We start from the raw sequence: 20,383 nt of genomic DNA, 5'->3' as shown, positions 1-20,383 counted from the left end.
TCAAGTCCCGCTCTTCACTTGTTTTATGTTCAACCCCAAATCATTTCACATTCCCTTGTGGTTCATTATTTGATACCTGGTCTGTTTTTGTCAATCTTTCAATCCTTTTGCAAGAACTAGATGCTAAGCAAAGATTACTGAGCGCCATTTCATGTTATAATGTAAGGGATCTATTGATTTATGTAGACCACTTCCTCATGAACAATCTGTGTCTACCATTTCCATCATTTTGGTAGTCAAATCTTCTAAGAATGTTTGTGCTCGATTTTGATTCTGAAAATGGCATACAACTGGGAATGTATAGGTGCGCTGCGCATTGTGCAATGGGTCTATACCATTTCACAAGTCAATTCAGCTGTCAAATGAATCCTATTATTTGTCTTCTATTGAAATGAATCTTCTTATAATATAATAATTCTTTAAAACATTTTGATTTGTTTTTCAATACTAGGAAGAAATACGTCCAGAGAACATACCTAATGTGATACGCAATGAAGACTTTGTTGCTGCTATTCAGCGTGCTGGAGTGTCATTTTCATTCGATCCCCAGGACAGACTATTCCGTGCCCATGGTAATCATGATTTCTGTTCAACTCAAACATTGCAAAGTAAACTGTTCTTTTGGACTACGACAAATGAGTAATAATACTCTATAGCTCTTATCCCCGGTGGAATGCAGCCCCAAGGGAGGCCCCAGGACCCTTTTTTACCCCACAGTTACCCTGGCTCACTTTCACTCTGTGTCCCTGGTCCATGGTGTTCCGGTTGCCAAATCTATACTTGTTACCATGGAGGAAGGAAGAGGAGGAGCTTGAACGACCCGCAAAACCGCAGAGTAACAAAAAAATACCCTGACAAAGCCCCTGTCTGACCAGTGGAAAAAGATAGGAGACCTCCAGCTGGACGGCCAATTAACGAGCGGGATTAGATCTCTTTAGACAGAACCTGTGGTACCGCCAGTCTGCACCGTTGCCTAATTTTTGTATTTATTTAACTTTTTGACCAAAAGTGTTGATGTTTTTTGACCGAAAAGGTATTTATGAATGGGAATCAAAGTGTGTTGAATCGGTTTTCAACTAGTGGTTTAAACCCGTCGAGGCCTGGTTCTTGATAATTTACCTCGAATTCGTCTCGGTAAAACTATCAAGAACTAGGCCTCGTTGGGATTAAACCATTTGTTGAAAACCTCTTCAACACACATTTGATTCCCTTAGTTTATCATTGTAATGTAATTTTGTTTATAAATTTTCTTTTACAGGTCACACATTAGAGGAGATTTTTGCACTTCGAGAGGGCACTTTTGAACGTGTTCCTGATATAGTCTTATGGCCAAGTATGTTCATTACAATCTTTTATTTATATTTTAATTTAATGCTTTACATTTAAAGACAGTGGACACGTTTGGTAATTGTCAAAGACCAGTCTTCTCACTTGGTGTAATTCAACATATGCATAAAATAAAATAAATTTGAGATAATTGATCGTTGCGCGATAATAATGAAAGAAAAAAACACCCTTGTCACACGAAGTTGTGTGCTTTATGATGCTTGATTTCGAGACCTCAAACTCTAAATCTGAGGCCTCGAAATCAAATTCTCAGAAAATGACTTCTTTCTCGAAAACTACGTCACTTCAGAGGGAGCCTTTTCTCACTATGTTTTTAACTATCAACCTCTCCCCCATTACTTGAACCAAGTAAGGTTTTATGCCTATAATTGGTTTGAGTAATTACCAATAGTGTCCACTGCCTTTAAAAATACGTTAAAAAGAAACTGTTTCTTTTAAATATAAAAATACATTTGGAATTATCACTACAGACAAGACAACTGACCAAAACAATAGACCTTTTTTACAAATTGAATTTTGACTTAAGGAACTCTTTTATGTTAACTGATTTTATTTAAAATCAACTTAAATGAAATTATTGTTCTTTTGATACGGAAAGGTAGTTGAGATTGTAATAACTACATGTAATTGAGTAAAACTCAATAAAACATTTTCCCTAAAAACCAACATTTTCATTCGTTTCATAATAGGCAAAAGTTTCATGAAAACCCACTAATGGGCTAAGAATCAAAACAGCATTGTGACCTCACACTATGGATTTGGTCCAATAAAGACAATAAAAAATGCATAGCAACAAACTTACACAACTTTCATCCAGTCCGTGTTATGACGTAGTTTACAGCACAGCTTGGACCGGTCTTCTGAGGCACCGGTACTTCAGTGTTGTTTTCACTGTTCATTTTTATGGGTCTTTGCTGGGAACCCATGCAGGGCACAGCCAACGGGTGGGGAAAAAAAACACCTCTTAAAAAATAAAAAAATGGGTATAAGTTTTTCCAGGAATTAATTTTGACAAAATAAACTACACCCTTATGACAAAATAAATAATTAGATTAGTTTGAGTGGTTTCATTTCAGTTGATTCCGAACTATTGACATTTTTGAAACGGGCAAACAGGCAAACAGTTTCAAACAGTGCACTGGTACGATGTAGGTTAAGAGCAAATGACAGTTGATTTTTGGCGAGCTGCTTTAGCAGTATGCGTTTAAACGAGTTTATCATTGGTTCCATCCCAGTTGAATGAGCTAAAACAGTGTAAACCTAGAATGGTCATTACTTCATACTTGTCAATGTCTCCACCCTTTTGACCATCAGCTGATCAAATAATTGGTTTTTCTGTCAGTCATTGGGTCTATCCGGCATTCGAAAGCTCGCCATGGCAGCTTCGCTGTCTAGTTTCAACATGCAAGAATATTGTGATATTAATCATGTTGGTTTTGCCTTTCTTTGTGTTTGACAGCTGGCCATGACAGTGTAGTAAAGATAGTGGAGTTAGCTTGCAAGCACAATGTCTGCGTCATTCCTTTTGGAGGTTTGTACAAACTATTTTCATGTTTTTCACGTCAACAAAATCATCAAGAAACCGGAATTTTGATACCTCTATGCAATAATATTTGCATATTGATAAAAACCTGAAATGAAGTCAGATAAGTAACTGTCAGTTTGGACCTTTTCCTTGAATAATATAATAATAACTTGTTCTTATAGAGTGTTAAACAACAATGTGCTTTACATTGGTGCCCTGGTCATTGGTCAAATAAAAACATCCCTTTCACATTTCTCAGCTCCTTTAGGAGTATACAGCCTGAGCTGCCGTGACACTCCAAAGGCGTATTTAAACACATTATCAACCCCTATCATTGCAGGTACCCATTTATACCCCTGGGTGTATACCCAAAACACAAGTGTCGGGTTTCATAGTCTTTGAAGAAGCAGTAAAACTTGATTGAATTATACAATGAGGGGGTCAGGTTGCCAGTGGTTTCTTTCCTCGCTTTCTACCTGTAGGTCCCCTGTTCGAATCCTGCTGGAGTAATTTCTCAGGGTTGTTAATGTATTCTCTTTATGGGGTTCATGGCTTGTACAGTGATTAAAGGGAAGGTACACGTTTGGTAATTGTTGAAAACAAATATTAACTTAAAAACTGACTTGGTAATGAGCATTGGGGAGCTGTTGATAGTATAAAACATTGTGGGAAACGACTCCCTCTGAACTAACATAGATTTTGAGAGAGAGGTAATTTCTCACTAAAATAATAAAAGACTTCTAGCTAGAAGTCTTTTATTCCTATCTGAAAGCACACAAATTCGTCCATCAAGGGTGTTTGGGTGTTTTTTCTTTCATCATTTTCTCGCAACTTAGAACACCAATTGAGCCCAAATTTTCACAGGCTTGTTATTTTATGCTTATGATGGGATACACCAAGTGAGAACACTGGTCTTTGACAATTACCAATCGTGTACAATGCCTTTAAGTTCTCTTTTCTGAGAATCTTTGGATTCACCACCAGAATTAATAATTACAAAAAGTGAAAAATTGTAGAATTAGAAATGATCACTCCCACTATGAATCTATACTTGTTCTTTTAGGTGGAACAAATGTGACCAAGTCGGTTCAGTGTCCGGCCGAAGAGAAACGCATGATTGTATCATTAGACATGTCACAAATGGTAAGTTATGCGTGTTGTTGTGAACCTGTGGCCATTTTGAAAAACCGCCCGAATCCTTTACGGACTATACCTTAATCTGTGGGCATACCGAAGTATGAATCACACGTTGAATAGTTGCCATTGCCGCCTACAAACTCACCTCCAGGTGTTTGGCTAAACTGGGCTCCTCCCAGTTTAGGGTTGGCAGCTGATCAACCTCTTCTGATAAGAGAAGATCTTCCACGGTTTGAAGCAATTCTAGCTTTCGACCTTCTGTAAGCTGCCTACTCTTACTTGATATAAATGCAATCAGGATGGATGGTTGAAGACACTGGAAACTATTGGTAACTGTCAAATACCAGTCTTCTCACTTGGTGTATCTCAACATATGCATGAAACAAACAAAAACTGTGAAAATTTGAGCTCCATTTGTCGTTGAAGTTGCGAGATAATAATGAAAGAAAAATCACCCTTGTCACACGAAGTTGTGTGCTAGATCTTTGTTCAAGGGTGCCAGACATTTGGCTAACATTAATTTGATATGGGTCACCAAAGATTCTTGTCATGTAATGTCCCCCCCCCCCAATGTCCTATCCCCGATGCAAATTTAACATCTATTATATCGTTGCGGTAAACATAGGATTCGAACTGCCTCTGGCTGCCAGGCAACCTCGGTAGCCTAGTTGGTAAGACACTGCTCTCGAATTGCAAGGGTCGTGGGTTCGAATCCCACCCGAGTAACATGCCTGTGATATTTTTTCACAGGACTCGGTGTATGGGTAAAAACCAAAATGAATAGTCTGTGTCTGATTTGTCTTTTTCTTTAATGAAAAGAAACGTATTTTGTGGGTGGATGAGAAGAACTTAACGGCCCACATAGAAGCTGGAATCATGGGACTGGACCTTGAGAAGGAGGTAAGTGGCAAGAATATGACAATTACGTGACTTATCATTTGAACTAGTTCTTTTATACCTAGCACTAGTTTTGAGAAGAAATTTTAATTTTGTGGTACAAAGACAAGATCTAAGGTTAACGGGTAGAGAGTTCCAGATGCGTGGCGCAGCTGAGGAAAAAGACCTGTCACCCAGGATTGTCGAGACTTGGGTTTAATGAGGAGAAGGGCGTCTCAAAATGCGCAGAAGGCAACTGTGCATCGGATTAATTACTTAATTTTGAGCATACTATTTGAGTTTCCGATATATCTGACCATTTGTAAGTGTTTAGATAATTTATTGGTGCAGTTGACTTACATTTGTCATGATACAATTTGATTATTTTCCATTCCACAGCTTGGTAACTATGGTCTGTGCACAGGCCATGAGCCAGACTCTATGGAGTTTAGTTCCCTCGGTGGATGGGTCGCCACACGGGCATCTGGAATGAAGAAGAATGTCTACGGCAATATTGAGGACATGGTAAGTTCAGTCTGTTCTTTGTTGGCTCTCCCCCACTTGGCCCTGTTCGTCGGGTCCCTCGCATTGACTCCAAGCAGTTGCATGTCATTGACACAGCTCAAATGACATGAGTTCAGTAACCAAATTATGTTTGTTTTACAAACAGTATAGATTCTGTATTTTTAATGGTAAAAAAAAAGAAATCACTTGAAATACTTCAAAAGACCATAAAAGATTGTGAATTTCTTTGTCAAGAACCAATCATGTGATGTGCCAAAAACAACCATTATAGATAATGATCTTTTATTGGTCAAGAACCAGTCACTTGATATGCTACAAAAGACTAATAGATCCTGTATTTTTATTGGTCAAGAATTAATCACGTGATATGCAACAAAAGACCGTAAAAGATAGTGAATTTCTTTGTCAAGAACCAATCACAGGATTGATGTGCCACAAACGACCGTAATAGATTGTGAACTTTTATTGGTCAAGAACCGATCACGTGATATGCTACAAAGACCGTAATAGATTGTGAATTTTATTGGTCAAGAACCAATCATGTGATATGCTACAAAGACCGTAATAGATTGTGAATTTTATTGGTCGAGAACCAGTCATGTGATATGCTACAAAGACCGTTATAGATTGTGAATTTTTATTGGTCAAGAACCAATCATGTGGTATGCTACAAAGACAGTAATAGATTGTGAATTTCTTTGTCAAGAACCAATCCATGATGTGCTTCCAAAAACTGTTATAGATCCTGTATTTGTATTGGTCAAGCGAACCAGTCATGTGATGTGCAACAAAGGCGCATACACATGGCCCAGCGCAAATATCATGCACAGTTATGCTCTAAAGTGCTGAAGCTCAAACATAACACATCCAAGTAATTGTTGAAGTGTTGTGGCCGAGCGTATAAGAGCACCAAATTCAAGCTGTGGTGTTTCTGATCAGCAGAGTGTGGGTTCGAAACCCAGTCATCACACGTGCATGTGTTCTTAAGCAAGATACTTAACCATGATGCTTCGTCCTTCTGATAGGACATAAAGCCGCTGGTCCCATGTGTTGTGTAACGCGACGTAAAAGAACCCAGTGTACTTATCACAAAGAGAAGGGGTACGCCCTGGTGTTCCTGGCTCTGCTAAATGCACTGAAGCACCTTGTAAACCCTTATAAGGTGCTAAATACACAGTTATGCTCTAAATGTTGAAGTGTTGTGGCCGAGCGTATAAGAGCACCAAATTCAAGCTGTGGTGTTTCTGATCAGCAGAGTGTGGGTTCGAAACCCAGTCATTACACGTGCATGTGTTCTTAAGCAAGATACTTAACCATGATGCTTCGTCTTTCTGATAGGACATAAAGCCGCTGGTCCCATGTGTTGTGTAACGCGACGTAAAAGAACCCAGTGTACTTATCACAAAGAGAAGGGGTACGCCCTGGTGTTCCTGGCTCTGCTAAATGCACTGAAGCACCTTGTAAACCCTTATAAGGTGCTAAATACACAGTTATGCTCTAAAAGTTGAAGTGTTGTGGCCGAGCGTATAAGAGCACCAAATTCAAGCTGTGGTGTTTCTGATCAGCAGAGTGTGGGTTCGAAACCCAGTCATTACACGTGCATGTATTCTTAAGCAAGATACTTAACCATGATGCTTCGTCCTTCTGATAGGACATAAAGTTGCTGGTCCCGTGTGTTGTGTAACGCGACGTAAAAGAACCCAGTGTACTTATCACAAAGAGAAGGGTTAACCTCGGTGTTACTGGTTTGATTGGCAACATTTTGCGACACAGCAACTTGTAAACCATTACAAAATTCAAACGTAGTCCCACATACCTTGCAGGAAAATACTGAATTTGCGCTTAGAAACAACCATATTAAGCGCGTAATAAATGTTGTGTATTCTTAAGATCTTGGTCATGTGTATGAAAGTCAACAATGAAGCATGTTTTCCCTATGTTATGTTATCTGTTTGCCATGCCTTTATTGTATCTGTAATCATAAATATTTGTTGATTCTTATTATTCAGCTTGTGCATGTGAAAATGGTGACACCACAAGGAACCATTGAAAAGAATTGCCAGGTAATACAATATATACATAAGTACAAGTAGAAACATGCTCAGCATACTAATGTTATGAATTTACATGTATTTCCGACAGAGTTAGTATGCATTTATTCTATTAAAATATTTCCATTTAAAGAGCAATAGCTTGAGTTATTTCTATCCCGTGTAATATTTTGTTTCTAGAAGGAAGATAGATTTGTTTCTAGAAGGAAGATAGATTTGTATTCATTTGTGAATTTGTGTGTGTTTTGATGGTGGTTTGTTCATGACTCTTTGTAAATTTTGATATAGCCTCCATGGCGATATATTTTTTATATAAACTTGCTGTATATTTTTATATATAACTATTTTTGTATGTAAACTTTTTTGTGTGTATGGTAATTTTTAATGTAATTTGGCCGTTCACTTTCTGCAATAAAGTAAACCCAAAACTTCAATTCAAATTGACAACTCTCATTCCAAAATATAAACTGTTCATAAATGTCACATTTTCCTTGCTTTCTTTGCAGGTTCCAAGAATGTCCACAGGTCCAGATATACATCATGTTATACTGGGGTCAGAGGGCACCCTTGGTGTCGTGACAGAGGTCACGCTCAGAGTGCGCCCTCTACCGCCAGTCAGACGGTATGGCTCTGTGGTGTTTCCTGTATTCCATCAAGGTGTTGAGTTCATGCGAGAAGTTGCTAAACAGGTAGAGTTGACATCTATGTTTGACTTTTTAAAGAATTTGAGTACTCTAAGAGAAATGAGTAAAACACATCATTCAAATAATTTTTGTCTCTGTGAGACAAAAATGATTTAGCGTGTAAAGCGTATTAACCAGTTATGGTATTAATACATTTTACATGCTAAAAATGAGACAATTATTATTTTTGTGATATTTTTCAACCTCTATTTCTCAAAAATCGTGGCACCTCATCAAGTACGTTTTTAAGCAAAGCTTTCTCCTTTCATTATCTTCAAACTGTGTAAGTACATGTATAGCGTAAATCTATATACATTATAGCCTTTAAAATGATGTTTCTTTATTTATCATAATCCACTAGGGAAACTGAATGGGGAATAATTTTGGGTTGAACAAAGAAAGAATTTCTAGAGGGGGATTAGAACCTGTAGCAATTTGATTAACGTGCTGTCATGCTACCATAGAGCTACTTAGTGGCAATTTTGGGATTACTGTACGATGTCCATTCCTTAGCGTTGCTAACCAAAAGCACACTAAATGGCATGCTAACCTTTCGATGCTTACTGCATGAAAATAAATGACGCCACAATGCAAATCCATGGTGAACAAGAAATATAGCTGCTTAAATTTTCTGCCAACCTGTGAAATACGCCTGCGCCTTAGCAAATTTTTCTGTGACAGTAAGCTTGGAAATTTGCTTACTGTTAAGCAGCCCTATGAAATTGGGCCCGGATGTTGGTCTACCTATTTTGTCCATTTGTTCAGGGGTGACAAGAAGCTGTAAACTTGGGTGTGATCTCTGGCTATACGGCAGTTTAAAGTTTAATGGCTGCTGAGTGGCACCCCCAAGCAAATTTATTGACAAAATAGGGAGACCGCCATCAAAGGCAAGATAGCTTAATTGGTAAAGCAAGGTCACAGGTTCCAATCATCATGCTCCAATCAAATTTTCTTTGTTTAAGTCCAAATTATTTTCTATTTAAAGTTTAGAAAAGCTCCTTGTAACTTGGTAATGCCTGGAATGGTCCTATGGTCCTCCATTAGTGATTTGAGTCATGACACCTGTGTCGTTAAGCAAGACACCTAACCATGATGCTTCGTCCTTCGGATGGGACATAAAGCCGGTGATCCTGTGTGTTGTGTAATGCACATAAAAGGAGCCAGTGCACTTAGTGAAAAGAGATGAGGTCCTGGTTGATTGGCAGCATATTGCGCCACAAGTCATTTTGAGATATGGCGGACACGATACTATGACACTATTCGGTTGGGGTAAATTTGTCTGTATACACCCAAACAGAACAGTGCACTACTATAGTGTCCACCATGGCATGTTATGGCCGAGCGGTTGAGAGCACCGGATTCAAGCTCTGTTGTTTGATCGGCAGGGTGTGGGTTCGGGTCCTGGTCGTGACACTTGCTACGTAAAATTGGGGAGGTATTGCTTTCTGCTCTACCAGCCAGGCTTCGGACTGATGATACCCAAGCCTACGGACTGTTTTAGCCCTAGAAGTAGGTGGCAACAGCCTCTGGACAAAAATAATTGTGGCCCACACCTTGAAGTGGCCTTCAGGCCTTGTGTGTCTGGCGCCATACCTAAAAAAGGCTAATGGTGATGTAAAAGGAGTAGGTCTCATAATTCAAACGTAGTCCCACATGCTCTGCAGGAAAATACTGTATATTAAATAGCCTTGAGCATCGCTGAGTGACAGGTTATTAATTTCTAACTGTACAGGATTGTGTTTTACCCCTCAGCGTTGTGCACCAGCATCCATACGACTCATGGACAATGAACAGTTCAAGTTCGGTGAGACATTCCTCTTTTCATTCTCATCTTGGTAAAGCACTTTGTAGCACTAAACTTTTTCACAAAGTTGATTTCGAGACCTCAGATTTAGAATTTGAGGTCTCGAAATCAACCGTCTAAACGCACTCAACTTCGTGTGACAATGGTGTTTTTTTCTTTCATTATTATCTCGCAACTTTGATGACCGATTGAGCTCAAGTTTTCACAGGTTAGTTATTTGTTGCATATGTTGAGATACACCAACTGTGAAGGCTAGTCTTTGACAATTACCAATAGTGTCCACTGCCTTTAACAGAAAACCCGATCAAGGCGCCTACACACAAAAGGAAAACAGCTGTAGCAAAGCAAGAGCTTCCGATCTATCTACCAGGACCCAAACATTCATTCTTTATTGAGGGGAATAATTGCTTCTCCTGACGATGACTAGAGCAAGCTAGTCAAAACTTTGAGACCAATTCAAGAACTAACTCTTTGGTAGTGCTAAAGTAGTAGTTCCAGCAAATTTTCTATACCTTCTGCCCAGGTAGAAGTTAAAAAGCAGGACAGTTTTTTTAGAACTTAGAAGTCTCCCGAACATTCGATAAATCTACTCCGCGGTATAAGTCAGAATAAAGAAGGACAGTTCTCTAAGAACAAACTCTATCTGGCAAGTATATACACACATGGTGTTTATCGCAAACCAAATATATATTGATACCCCACCATGCAATGTCTCAAATCTTTTTTAATAATTGCTTACTTTTAATTCTTGATTGGCTTGGCAGGTCAAGCTCTGAAAGGGCCAGCAGCATCAATGTGGACTTCACTGATGGACAGCCTGAAGAAAGTCTATGTTACTAAGGTACAGAGCATGAAATTGTGAAAAGCGTCTGCGAAATTATCTATTTCCTTTCTATAGGGGACTTTTGTTGACTGTGCTGATTACCCCCTCTTTTTATCATTGATTAAGCGTACTCACAAAAAGCGCTCAAGGCTGAACACAAACGCCATTTTCGATATAAAAATTCACAATGGGTAGTTTCACCTTGGTTTGAGTTGAACCAACCCGGAGAAGAACTACAAACATAGTGAGGCAGCCATCGTTGTTGTGCTCATTCAACTGGAGTGATTAAAGACAGTGGATACTATTGGTAATTGTCAAAGACCAGTCTTCTCACTTGGTGTATCCCAACATATGCACAAAATAACAAAACTGTGAAAATTTGAGCTCAATTGGTCGTTGATGCGAGATAAAAATGAAAGAAAAGACACCCTTGTCACATGAGGTTGTGTGCGTTTAGATGGTTGATTTTGAAATCTCAACAGATTGAAACATTTACATACTAACTAAAATATAATTTGTTTCTCCTTTTTAGTTAAAGAGGTTTGATCCTAACGTAATGGTGGTTGCTACACTACTCTTTGAAGGAACGAAAGAGGTACAGATTCTTTAATCAAATTGTTTGCATTAAGTTTTATAATAATGGGTTAAATATTTGTGAAAAATAACTCCCCTTGAATGGGGCAAAAGCAAGCAATACAACTGTATTCCCTAAAAAATGATCTGTGCTTGGCCTAAGGCCTAAAAAAAAAATATGTTGGATTGCCCTATCCCGACCGACCGTAAAATGAGGAAAATCTTGGTCGCGTTTTTCTTTTTTCTTTTTTTCCCGTTTTTTTGTTTGTTTTTTTTTCACTTCAGAATTGTGGTTTCATGAATATTTTATGCTTACAAAATGGCAGATTTGACACAAATATTTATTTTCGACCGATTACTTACTGTCGACAACAATAATTATCCAGTGCAACAAATGGTGCAACACAGTGGTGGTATTCAACCTTCACAGAAGCGCAACGGAGATCGATTTCCCTCTCACACATATCAAACCGCACGCCGGTTTATCCGACGTCACAATTTCACAAGGAACCAGTCTAACAATCCATTGAACAACACAGGGCGCTGTTGCCAGTAATGCCCTTATATGGTATCGCTCGTTTATTGAATGGACGAAAAAAATGGTGAATGAAATGACTTTCCAAAATAGTTTTTGAAGGATTTTGCCAAAATAAAGACGCAAAAAGAGTGCTTGGAGCGAGATATAAGTTGAAATACCTTGCTTGTTTGACAAACAGATCTTTCATGAAATGTTTATGCAGTTTTGGCAGGGCATTCTTTGACATCTCAAAAAAAATAATAATAATAATCACGACCGACCGACCCAAGCACAAAATCGGGTGAACGGGCAATCCAACATATATTTTTTTTTTTGCCTAATTGCATGGCTCTCCGTATAGTAAGCCAAGAATCAGTGCTTACAGCAGCAGGGAATTTCAAGCTTACATCAAGCCTATTTCACTGGTTAGAAGGGAATTTTGATAATGCACAAGCGTAGACCAAAATACTGGGCATTCTTTGCTTACACAGCTAGCACAGAAACTCGCCCTATAGCCTAAACATCTGACGTCACACTTCGAGGCTTGAGAATAGCGCCACAGACCGGCCTCCAGTCACTGTGTACATGTGCACCTTTGACATACATTCATTTCCCATGCTGTCAAATATTATGGCGCACGTGATAGGAGTGTACTTTTAAGGCATCTATTGAAAGATCATGTCACCGCATATTTATCAAATGATATTATTGTATCCACTGGATCTGAGTAGCAGGTATCTGTCTTTGTCCTTGCAGATAAAGACAGGGGCCCTGTTTGGCCCTTGCACAGTATGTGGAAAATAGTGTAAAGCAGTGAATAGTGATCGTTAGCATAAACTGATAGAAATCAGCAATAATTAGAGCAATGAAGTCAGGCCCTGGGTAATTTAGAATGACAAAAACAGTGTCTCGACAGAGAATTTTCATAGGAACTTGTAAGTTAAAGGAACGTTACAGAATTGGTAAGAAACAAAAATCGTGAAGATCACAGATTTACATAAAACTTACTCGATCTATAGATGATGATAATTGGAAACATCCCTTGAAATATTTCTGTCTGAAATGTCATATTTGATGAGAAGTAAATAATCCAGCCTCGAGATTAGAGTTTATCGCTGAGGGAGCATACTGTTTTACTCATTTATAATCTGTTTTTCACTATTCTCTCGTGACCCAGAGGGCCGATTGATCTCAAACATCTAGAGATTTGTTTACACTGTGTGTTTACACTGCCAGCAACTGTGTTGTTAGCAAAAACCAATTCAATAATGTTCCTTTTAATGTTGGACTTTTTATGAGTTTTATTAGTTCACTGTTTACAGTAATATCTTGCAGCTGTTTTTTTAGCAAAAAAAACAACAATATTTTAAACACTTGTCACAAGAGGGCGCTGTTCAAAATGCATGTGTGTGATGTTTACCCTTGGTAATATATTTGCAATTGAATCATTCTCAAAAACTTCCATTATTCAAAAACTTCCATTATAATAACAAATGTTTAGGGTAATTTAATTTCTTTTTTATAATGGCCATGTTAATTAATCTTTAACTTGCGAGGGTTGGTTTTCTTTTGTAACAGTTATCATAATACACAATGTCTTGCACTTCCTTCTAGGATGTTGCTTCTCAAGAGAAGAAAGTCTACACAATAGCTTCTCAATTCGGGTAAGAGTATTTCAACTTCATCCTTTAATAGTTTCATTCAAGCTTCTATCAGTTTTGTTTTTCGTTAAATTTCTGTGCTTTTTTAGTTATGTGATGTTTTCACTTTTGAAGTGCAGAATTTTCACTGTCAGTCATGACAGTAAGCAGAAAATGAGCCAGGAAATTGTGGCTAGTACAAGTTTTCCAGAAAAAATATTTGAAAGACACTGGACACTAATGGTAATTGTCATAGACCAGTCTTCTCACTTGGTGTATCTCAACATATGCATAAAATAGCACACCTGTGAAAATTTGAGCTCAAGTGGTCGTTGAAGTTGCGAGATAATACTGAAAGAACAACATCCTTGTCACACGAAGTTGTGTGCCTCCAGATGCTTGATTTTGTGACCTCAAATTCTAAATCTGAGGTCTTGAAATCAAATTCGTGGAAATTACTTCTTTCTCAAAAACTATGGCACTTCAGAGGGAGCCGTTTTTCACAATGTTTTATACTACCAACCTCTCCCCATTACTCGTCACCAAGTTGGTGTTATGTTAATAATTATGTTGACTAATTACCAATCGTGTCCGCTGCCTTGAAATACTGTGGAAAGTGAAGGAAATTTAATGGGACTGGAGCAATCAAACCAAAAGCATGTATGAATCTGCACAGGAAGGAGAATTTGTCAAGAAGATAATAATTGGAGCTTTCACTAAAGGCATCTACAGGATTGGTGGAGCTGAAATAACCAGGGGCCAATTTTATAGAGCTGCTTAAGCAAAAAAATTGCTTAAGCACGAAAATAGCTCGCTTATATTACACATGTTACTGGCCAAAATTTCCTGCCAAATACATTTCTTAAGACTAGTATTAAGCTGTTGTTTACTTAGCATTACAATTGAGTGGAGTCTTGGCCGGTAATCTGATTTTACTAAGCAATGAATTTTTTGCTTAAGCAAAAATTTTTGCTTAAGCAGCTCTATGAAATTGGGCCCAGTTGCAGACAATGTTCATGTTTCTGTTGATCAACCATGGTATAACATGGTATCCTTAGTTCATATATCATTAAACATGTAAACCACATGGGAAACTGACTAGGTAAATTTTAAAATGATTTTTGGGGGTTGAAACAAAAACAATACTATTTCAGGGGGAAATATAGTATGAACTTCATGATCAGTGAGCTTTCAGAAAGAAAAGAAGGGAATTTTTGGTTATCCTAGGCATTCTTGATTAACACTTTTAAAACAAATGCTCATGTTTTTTTCAAACACCACCCAAGCTGTTACTAATTTTGTTAATAATAAACTTCAATGAAAATGTTTGCACACCTTTTTATATAAGAGAAACGGCTTCTGAAGCGAAATATATAATGATTTATACTTGACACACTTTGTAATCTAATGTTGCAACACTGAGCAAAGTCTACTACAATGTTTTGCAATTGCTAACGTCATTTTTTCACAGAAAACTCTAAGTGTCGTTATCAATGTGTGTGAATTATTCTGTAATCCTTGTTTGCTTTTCGTTTGGTGTTTGCTGTGGATAGTGTTCCTTTTTTTCTTGTGACAAATTGGCACTCCCTTACTCAATATGTAAAGACACTTAGTATCGTTACTATTGACTTGGGCCATATAAAAAACAATACCAGCTGATCCTCCCCGCCCAAAGTCTTTCTTTTTGGGGTGGGGGGCATCGTTTTAAAAACAAATTTTGCTTTATTTTTCTGTATTTTATTTATTTATCCAAAGGGACGGACCTAGAGCCTTTTCCCAAATCTAACGTGATGCTCTTGAATACTTGTAACCGTCTTGTTTCATAAAACAGAATTAGTGAATGCCTACTAGCGAATCTTTTTAGTGTTATAATCTTACCCTGTTAACCTGGGTTCTCATACAACAAATAAATATAAAACAAGTTTGCGGTTGGATCAAACTGAAGAATTGGTGGCCTGTTTGATTTGAACAATAAGCGCCCATCTTGGGGAAGAAAAAAAAAGAGAAAAAAAAGACCCATCCTCCTCTTTTTGAAAAATTTCCGAATGATCAACTGGTATTTTGTTTGTTTATTTTGGCCTTTGTTTTTAATTTGTTTGTTTGTATTATTTACAGCGGCTTGGCAGGAGGGGAAGACAATGGACAGAGAGGTTACAATTTGACCTATGCTATCGCTTATCTTAGAGTAAGACAAAGTTTGCTTATAGTGTCAAAATCATTAGTTAACAGTAAATAACGCAGATAAACACCCTGTGTATTGGTTGACGTAGACCATAAACCAGGCAATGCACACACTGTCTTATCATAATTTTTGCTCAGTATGATAAGGTCTATAGTGTAATTTGTACTGATTTCATCAAATGCCTTTAAATCATATTTTGGAGCTCCTGGGAAATGGAGTTTATACAATAATGATCTTCAAAGCATTTTTTTAGCAAGAATAAACATTTATTTTTGTTTAGTTGTTTTTTTTCCCTTCAAATTTATACACAGTTTTAATTAAACAACAGTTTGATCTTTATGAGTATGAATCTGCAACTACAGACCCAGTTCTGAGCCAACAACATTATACCGGGGTACTTCTCAAATAGAAAGACTTAAACTGTTTTTTTTTTTTCTTTCTTTATGGTAACAATTCTCAATATACTAGTTGCAACTCAAATGCAGGTGGGTCATCAAACTTCCCATTTACCCCTGGGTGGAGAGAAGCAGTAATGGTTAAGTGTCTTGCTCAGGGGCACAAGTGTCACGACCGGGATTCGAACCCACACACTGCTGAACAGAATCAGCAGAGCATGAATTTGGTGCTCTTTACTGCTCGACATGACACCCCAATATCATCAAATAACAGATACTTCTTCTTACCTGACATTATCAGTTAGATGCAATTTCTCAAAATAATAAAAACGACTTGGTTTCATAATTAATTTACTCCTTATTAGATTGTCCTGTTTTTATGACATTACCCTGTGCAGAAATGGGTTCAATCTGACGGCTATAAAATAATAAAATTGACTTGGTTTGATAATTAATTTATTCCTGTTAAGATTATCCTGTTTTCATGACAAAATTACCCTGTGCAGAAATGGGTTTAATCTGACCGCTATTTGTGGCAGGTGGGTCACGATGAAGTACCTAAAAATGTTATTGGGTCACTGGCGTATATTTTTGCTGATCGCTGGTCTATGTCAGAAGTTAACTCACCATTCATTGAGTTCTAATAATGTGCAGTGTTACTTTATTAAAAATCTTTTGTGTAATCTTGTCCTGATTTGCTGCACACCAAAACTGTTTTCCTACAAAGCTGGACGTACATTTGGGTGTAATTTTCTCAAAAAAATAAATTGTCATCATTTTGAGGACTTTGTTACATCAGAAGTTTAAAATCTTTAGTCAAAAAATGGACGTAATAACCAAGTCCAACTATTTACTATTCTTGCATTGAAATCTTCATCCAGAAACTAGCCCATTAAGCAATTTCGAGATATGGTGAACACATTATTTTAACACTATTTGGTTTGGGAGGATTGGTCTGTATACACCCAAACCAAAAAATGCACTCCTACATCGGCCATCAAACCTCAAAAAAGGGTTATGCAGTTCCTATGGCCCAAATTGCAAGGTTTTCCTTTTACCTCGTCAACTAACATGGTCAGCCATTTATGGGGGTAAAATGTTTGACTCCCATAAATGGCTGACCGTTTTCAGTAAAAGGAAAACCACGCAATATTGAGGCAAATGTGTGTGGATCATTGTATTCTACTTTTACGTCATCTTTCTACCCAGATGCATTTTATAACAAGTGGTTACAAACGCTTTCGTCCGATCCGTTGCATTGCGTTCCTTTAAGGTAATATCATTTGTCACCAGATTTTGATTCTTTTCACTACCGCAGGATCTGGGTTTGAATTTCTATGTTATAGCAGAATCATTTGAGACAACTGTACCATGGGACAGGTGAGAATATTATACATTTTTTATTTGTAAATTTGTTGAGTATGATATTCTCTTTTGTTTTCTTGTTATTGTGTTTGTTATTTTTTGAAGGGGTGGGGGGGATGAGATTCAATGTTGACCAATGATGACAGTACATTTAGTGGGTACATGTAATTCATATTAAGACATCTGCTCTAGCAATGCAAACGTTGTGGGGTCTAATCCAATTTGAGGTTTTTTTTTCACAGGACTCTGGAAAGTACTTTTATAAAAAGTGCTGAAAGGAACATGTTACCTTGGATCGGGTTGAGGTTGGTCTTTGAAAAGCATTTGTAACCGTTTGTTATAAAATGCATATGGGTAGAAAGATGTTGTAAAAGTAGAATACAATGATCCACACAAACATGCCTCGAAATTGCACGGTTTTCCTCTTACCTCGCCGACTAACACAGTCGGCCATTTATGGGAGTCAAATTTTGGCCGACCGTGTTAGTTCGCACAGTAAAAGGACAACCACGCAATTTTGAGGCAAACTTGTGTGGATCATTGTATTACATCTTTCCAACCATATGCATTTTATATTCAATTCCCATACAAGGCAACGTGTTCCTTTAATATTCGTTGGTGTGAGAGTAAAAGAAAATAATTTGTTTTTGAAAATGTTGAAAAGCTCAGAATTACAATAACCGAGAATATTTGCAAGTGTGCCTCTTATGCTCCTATTGCATACTCATAATTTCTATCAAAATTGCTTTTATTAGGCCTTTAGAAAGATTGCACATGACATTGAACACCATCTTTGGTGATACGTGCACGCATGCAAGGCTATCATTGGCTGAGAGTTTTGCGCAGCGCGTACATGCGTGCACTTTTGTTTATCATCAAATATGGCGTTTGATGACACTTTTTGCATCCATCCTTTGGGCCCTAAGTGAGTCATCTCTTAAATACACTGTACACGTTAGGTAATTGTCAAAGACCAGTGTTCTCACTTGGTTTATCCAATCAGAACCATAGAATAACAAGCCTGTGAAAATTTGGGCTCAATTGGTCTTCAAAGTTAGGAGAAAATGATGGGGAAAAAAACACCCTTGTTGGACGAAATTGTGTGCTTTCAGATAGTAATAAAAGACTAACAGCTAGAAATCTTTTCATATTTTAGTGAGAAGTTACCTCTTTCTCAAGAACTACGTTACTTCAGAGGGAGTCGTTTCCCATAATTTTTTATACTATCAACAGCTCCCCAATGCCTGTTACCAAGTTAGTATTTAATTTAATATTTGTTTTGAGTAACTACAAAACATGTACTTTCTCTTTAATTGTTAAAATTATGCAGGTTCATGAAGAGTTGCACTGCCTCCTCACTTTTAAATAAGTGTATGGTAAGAAAGTGCTTACCCAACCCTCCATTGGTTATGCCACTGGCCTTAAACACATTATCCAGAATCCATTATTTGTCTTTAATTTTAGAGTAATTGACTTGTGTCGTAATGTCAAAGAGCGACTTTACACTGAGTGTAAGCGACATGGCATCCAGTACAAGCCTCTTGCAACATGCAGGTAAGACTTCACTGTTAATGGATGGTATAAATGGCTAGTATGTAAGGCACTCACCTCTCGCCAATGTGGCCATGGTTCTATTCCCAGCTAAGGCCATTCATTTTAGCAACATGGCATCCAGTTCAAACCACTTGTGTGGCGTGTCATGGCCTAGCGGTTAAGAGCACCGCTCTGGTTTTTGAGCAGCAGAGTGTAGGTTCGAGTCTTGGTCTTGACACTTGGTACGTAAAATTTGGGAGGTAGTGCTTTCTGCTCTACCAGTGAGGCTTCTGACCCAAGTCTACATCCGTATGGACTGTAAATGGGGGAACCCTGTTTCAGCCCTAGGAGTCGGTAGCAATGGCCCCTGGCAAAAAAATAATTGTAGCCCACACCTTAAAGTGGCCTTCATGACTTGTGTGTCTGGCGACTTGCATAAACAAAACTATCCTCCCTGATCTCAAACTTATTTTACAAATTTCATATTCTGCATACCATATTTTCCTCCAACCAGAGTGACTCAGACGTACGACTCTGGAGCCTGTGTTTACTTCTACTTTGCCTACATGTACCGTGGCCTTTCTAACCCAATAGAGGTGTATGAAGAGATTGAGGCAAGTATTGGTGTTTATGCCGCAAACAAAAATCCAAATAAAATTCATTTAATGTTTATTCCATACTCTTCTACAGAAAAGTTTGCGGTAACACCATGTAATAACAATCTCTTTAGAGATTGTTATTACATGGTGTTACCGCAAACTCTTCTATATCTTATCTCCACCATGCAAAGTTTCAAATCCTACTTCCATACTCTTGTTGGAAAAAAAAACAATTGTGAGAATTAAACAGTACATAGAAATTTTAAAAATCTAAAGTGCATTAAATTATACCAAAAAAACAATATAATCTAAAAGCAAATAATAAATTAATAACTAGGAATTAACTATGTTAGTTAAGGCTGTTAGTTAAGCCGTGGCTTGTAGACAACAGTCTTTATACAGACAAGAAAACACACAACCAACCAAAAACAAACAAATAAACATCGAAGAAGAAACAAGGGCAAGACAATTACACAATGACAATACAAAATACTGACGACAAAATACAAAGAATGTTAAACCAGGCTAACTGAAGACGACAAAAGAAAATAAATAAGTGGAGAGAAAAGCTATGTCATACATAGTGGGAGAGTAGGACTCTTTTGTAAACAAAATGTCCCCCTAAAAAAGCCAAATGATGGGTAACTAGCACTCTGCCCAAAAAATGGAAGCTAACTACATTTATGGTGAAGTAATGCAAGTAGCGGGATCTCGGAGAGCATTCATGTCCAAGCCATTGGCAGTGGTTTATGTTGACTTGTGTGTACTGTACTGCTGCAGTCTGACACACTGATTACTACTGCAGTTT

The 20,383-nt window shown here is 37.7% G+C and overlaps 1 protein-coding gene across 1 annotated transcript in view; it reads left to right on the top strand.

The window, feature by feature from the left end:
* LOC139937353 (alkyldihydroxyacetonephosphate synthase, peroxisomal-like) overlaps positions 1–20,383 on the top strand; it is a 33,065-nt gene that overhangs the window by 8,225 nt on the left and 4,457 nt on the right. Inside the window, exons 5-20 of the mRNA XM_071932457.1 lie at positions 452–572; positions 1,259–1,333; positions 2,807–2,878; positions 3,936–4,015; positions 4,829–4,909; positions 5,285–5,410; positions 7,420–7,473; positions 7,968–8,150; positions 9,897–9,948; positions 10,713–10,789; positions 11,304–11,366; positions 13,476–13,525; positions 15,617–15,686; positions 17,397–17,458; positions 18,908–18,997; positions 19,491–19,590. Coding sequence (XP_071788558.1) covers positions 452–572; positions 1,259–1,333; positions 2,807–2,878; positions 3,936–4,015; positions 4,829–4,909; positions 5,285–5,410; positions 7,420–7,473; positions 7,968–8,150; positions 9,897–9,948; positions 10,713–10,789; positions 11,304–11,366; positions 13,476–13,525; positions 15,617–15,686; positions 17,397–17,458; positions 18,908–18,997; positions 19,491–19,590 — 1,356 coding nt within the window. The remainder of the gene's footprint in view (positions 1–451; positions 573–1,258; positions 1,334–2,806; positions 2,879–3,935; positions 4,016–4,828; positions 4,910–5,284; positions 5,411–7,419; positions 7,474–7,967; positions 8,151–9,896; positions 9,949–10,712; positions 10,790–11,303; positions 11,367–13,475; positions 13,526–15,616; positions 15,687–17,396; positions 17,459–18,907; positions 18,998–19,490; positions 19,591–20,383) is intronic.

This window comes from Asterias amurensis, chromosome 5 (genome assembly GCF_032118995.1).
Source record: "Asterias amurensis chromosome 5, ASM3211899v1".
Taxonomy (NCBI): domain Eukaryota; kingdom Metazoa; phylum Echinodermata; class Asteroidea; order Forcipulatida; family Asteriidae; genus Asterias; species Asterias amurensis.
This window is presented reverse-complemented; position numbering and strand designations above follow the sequence as displayed.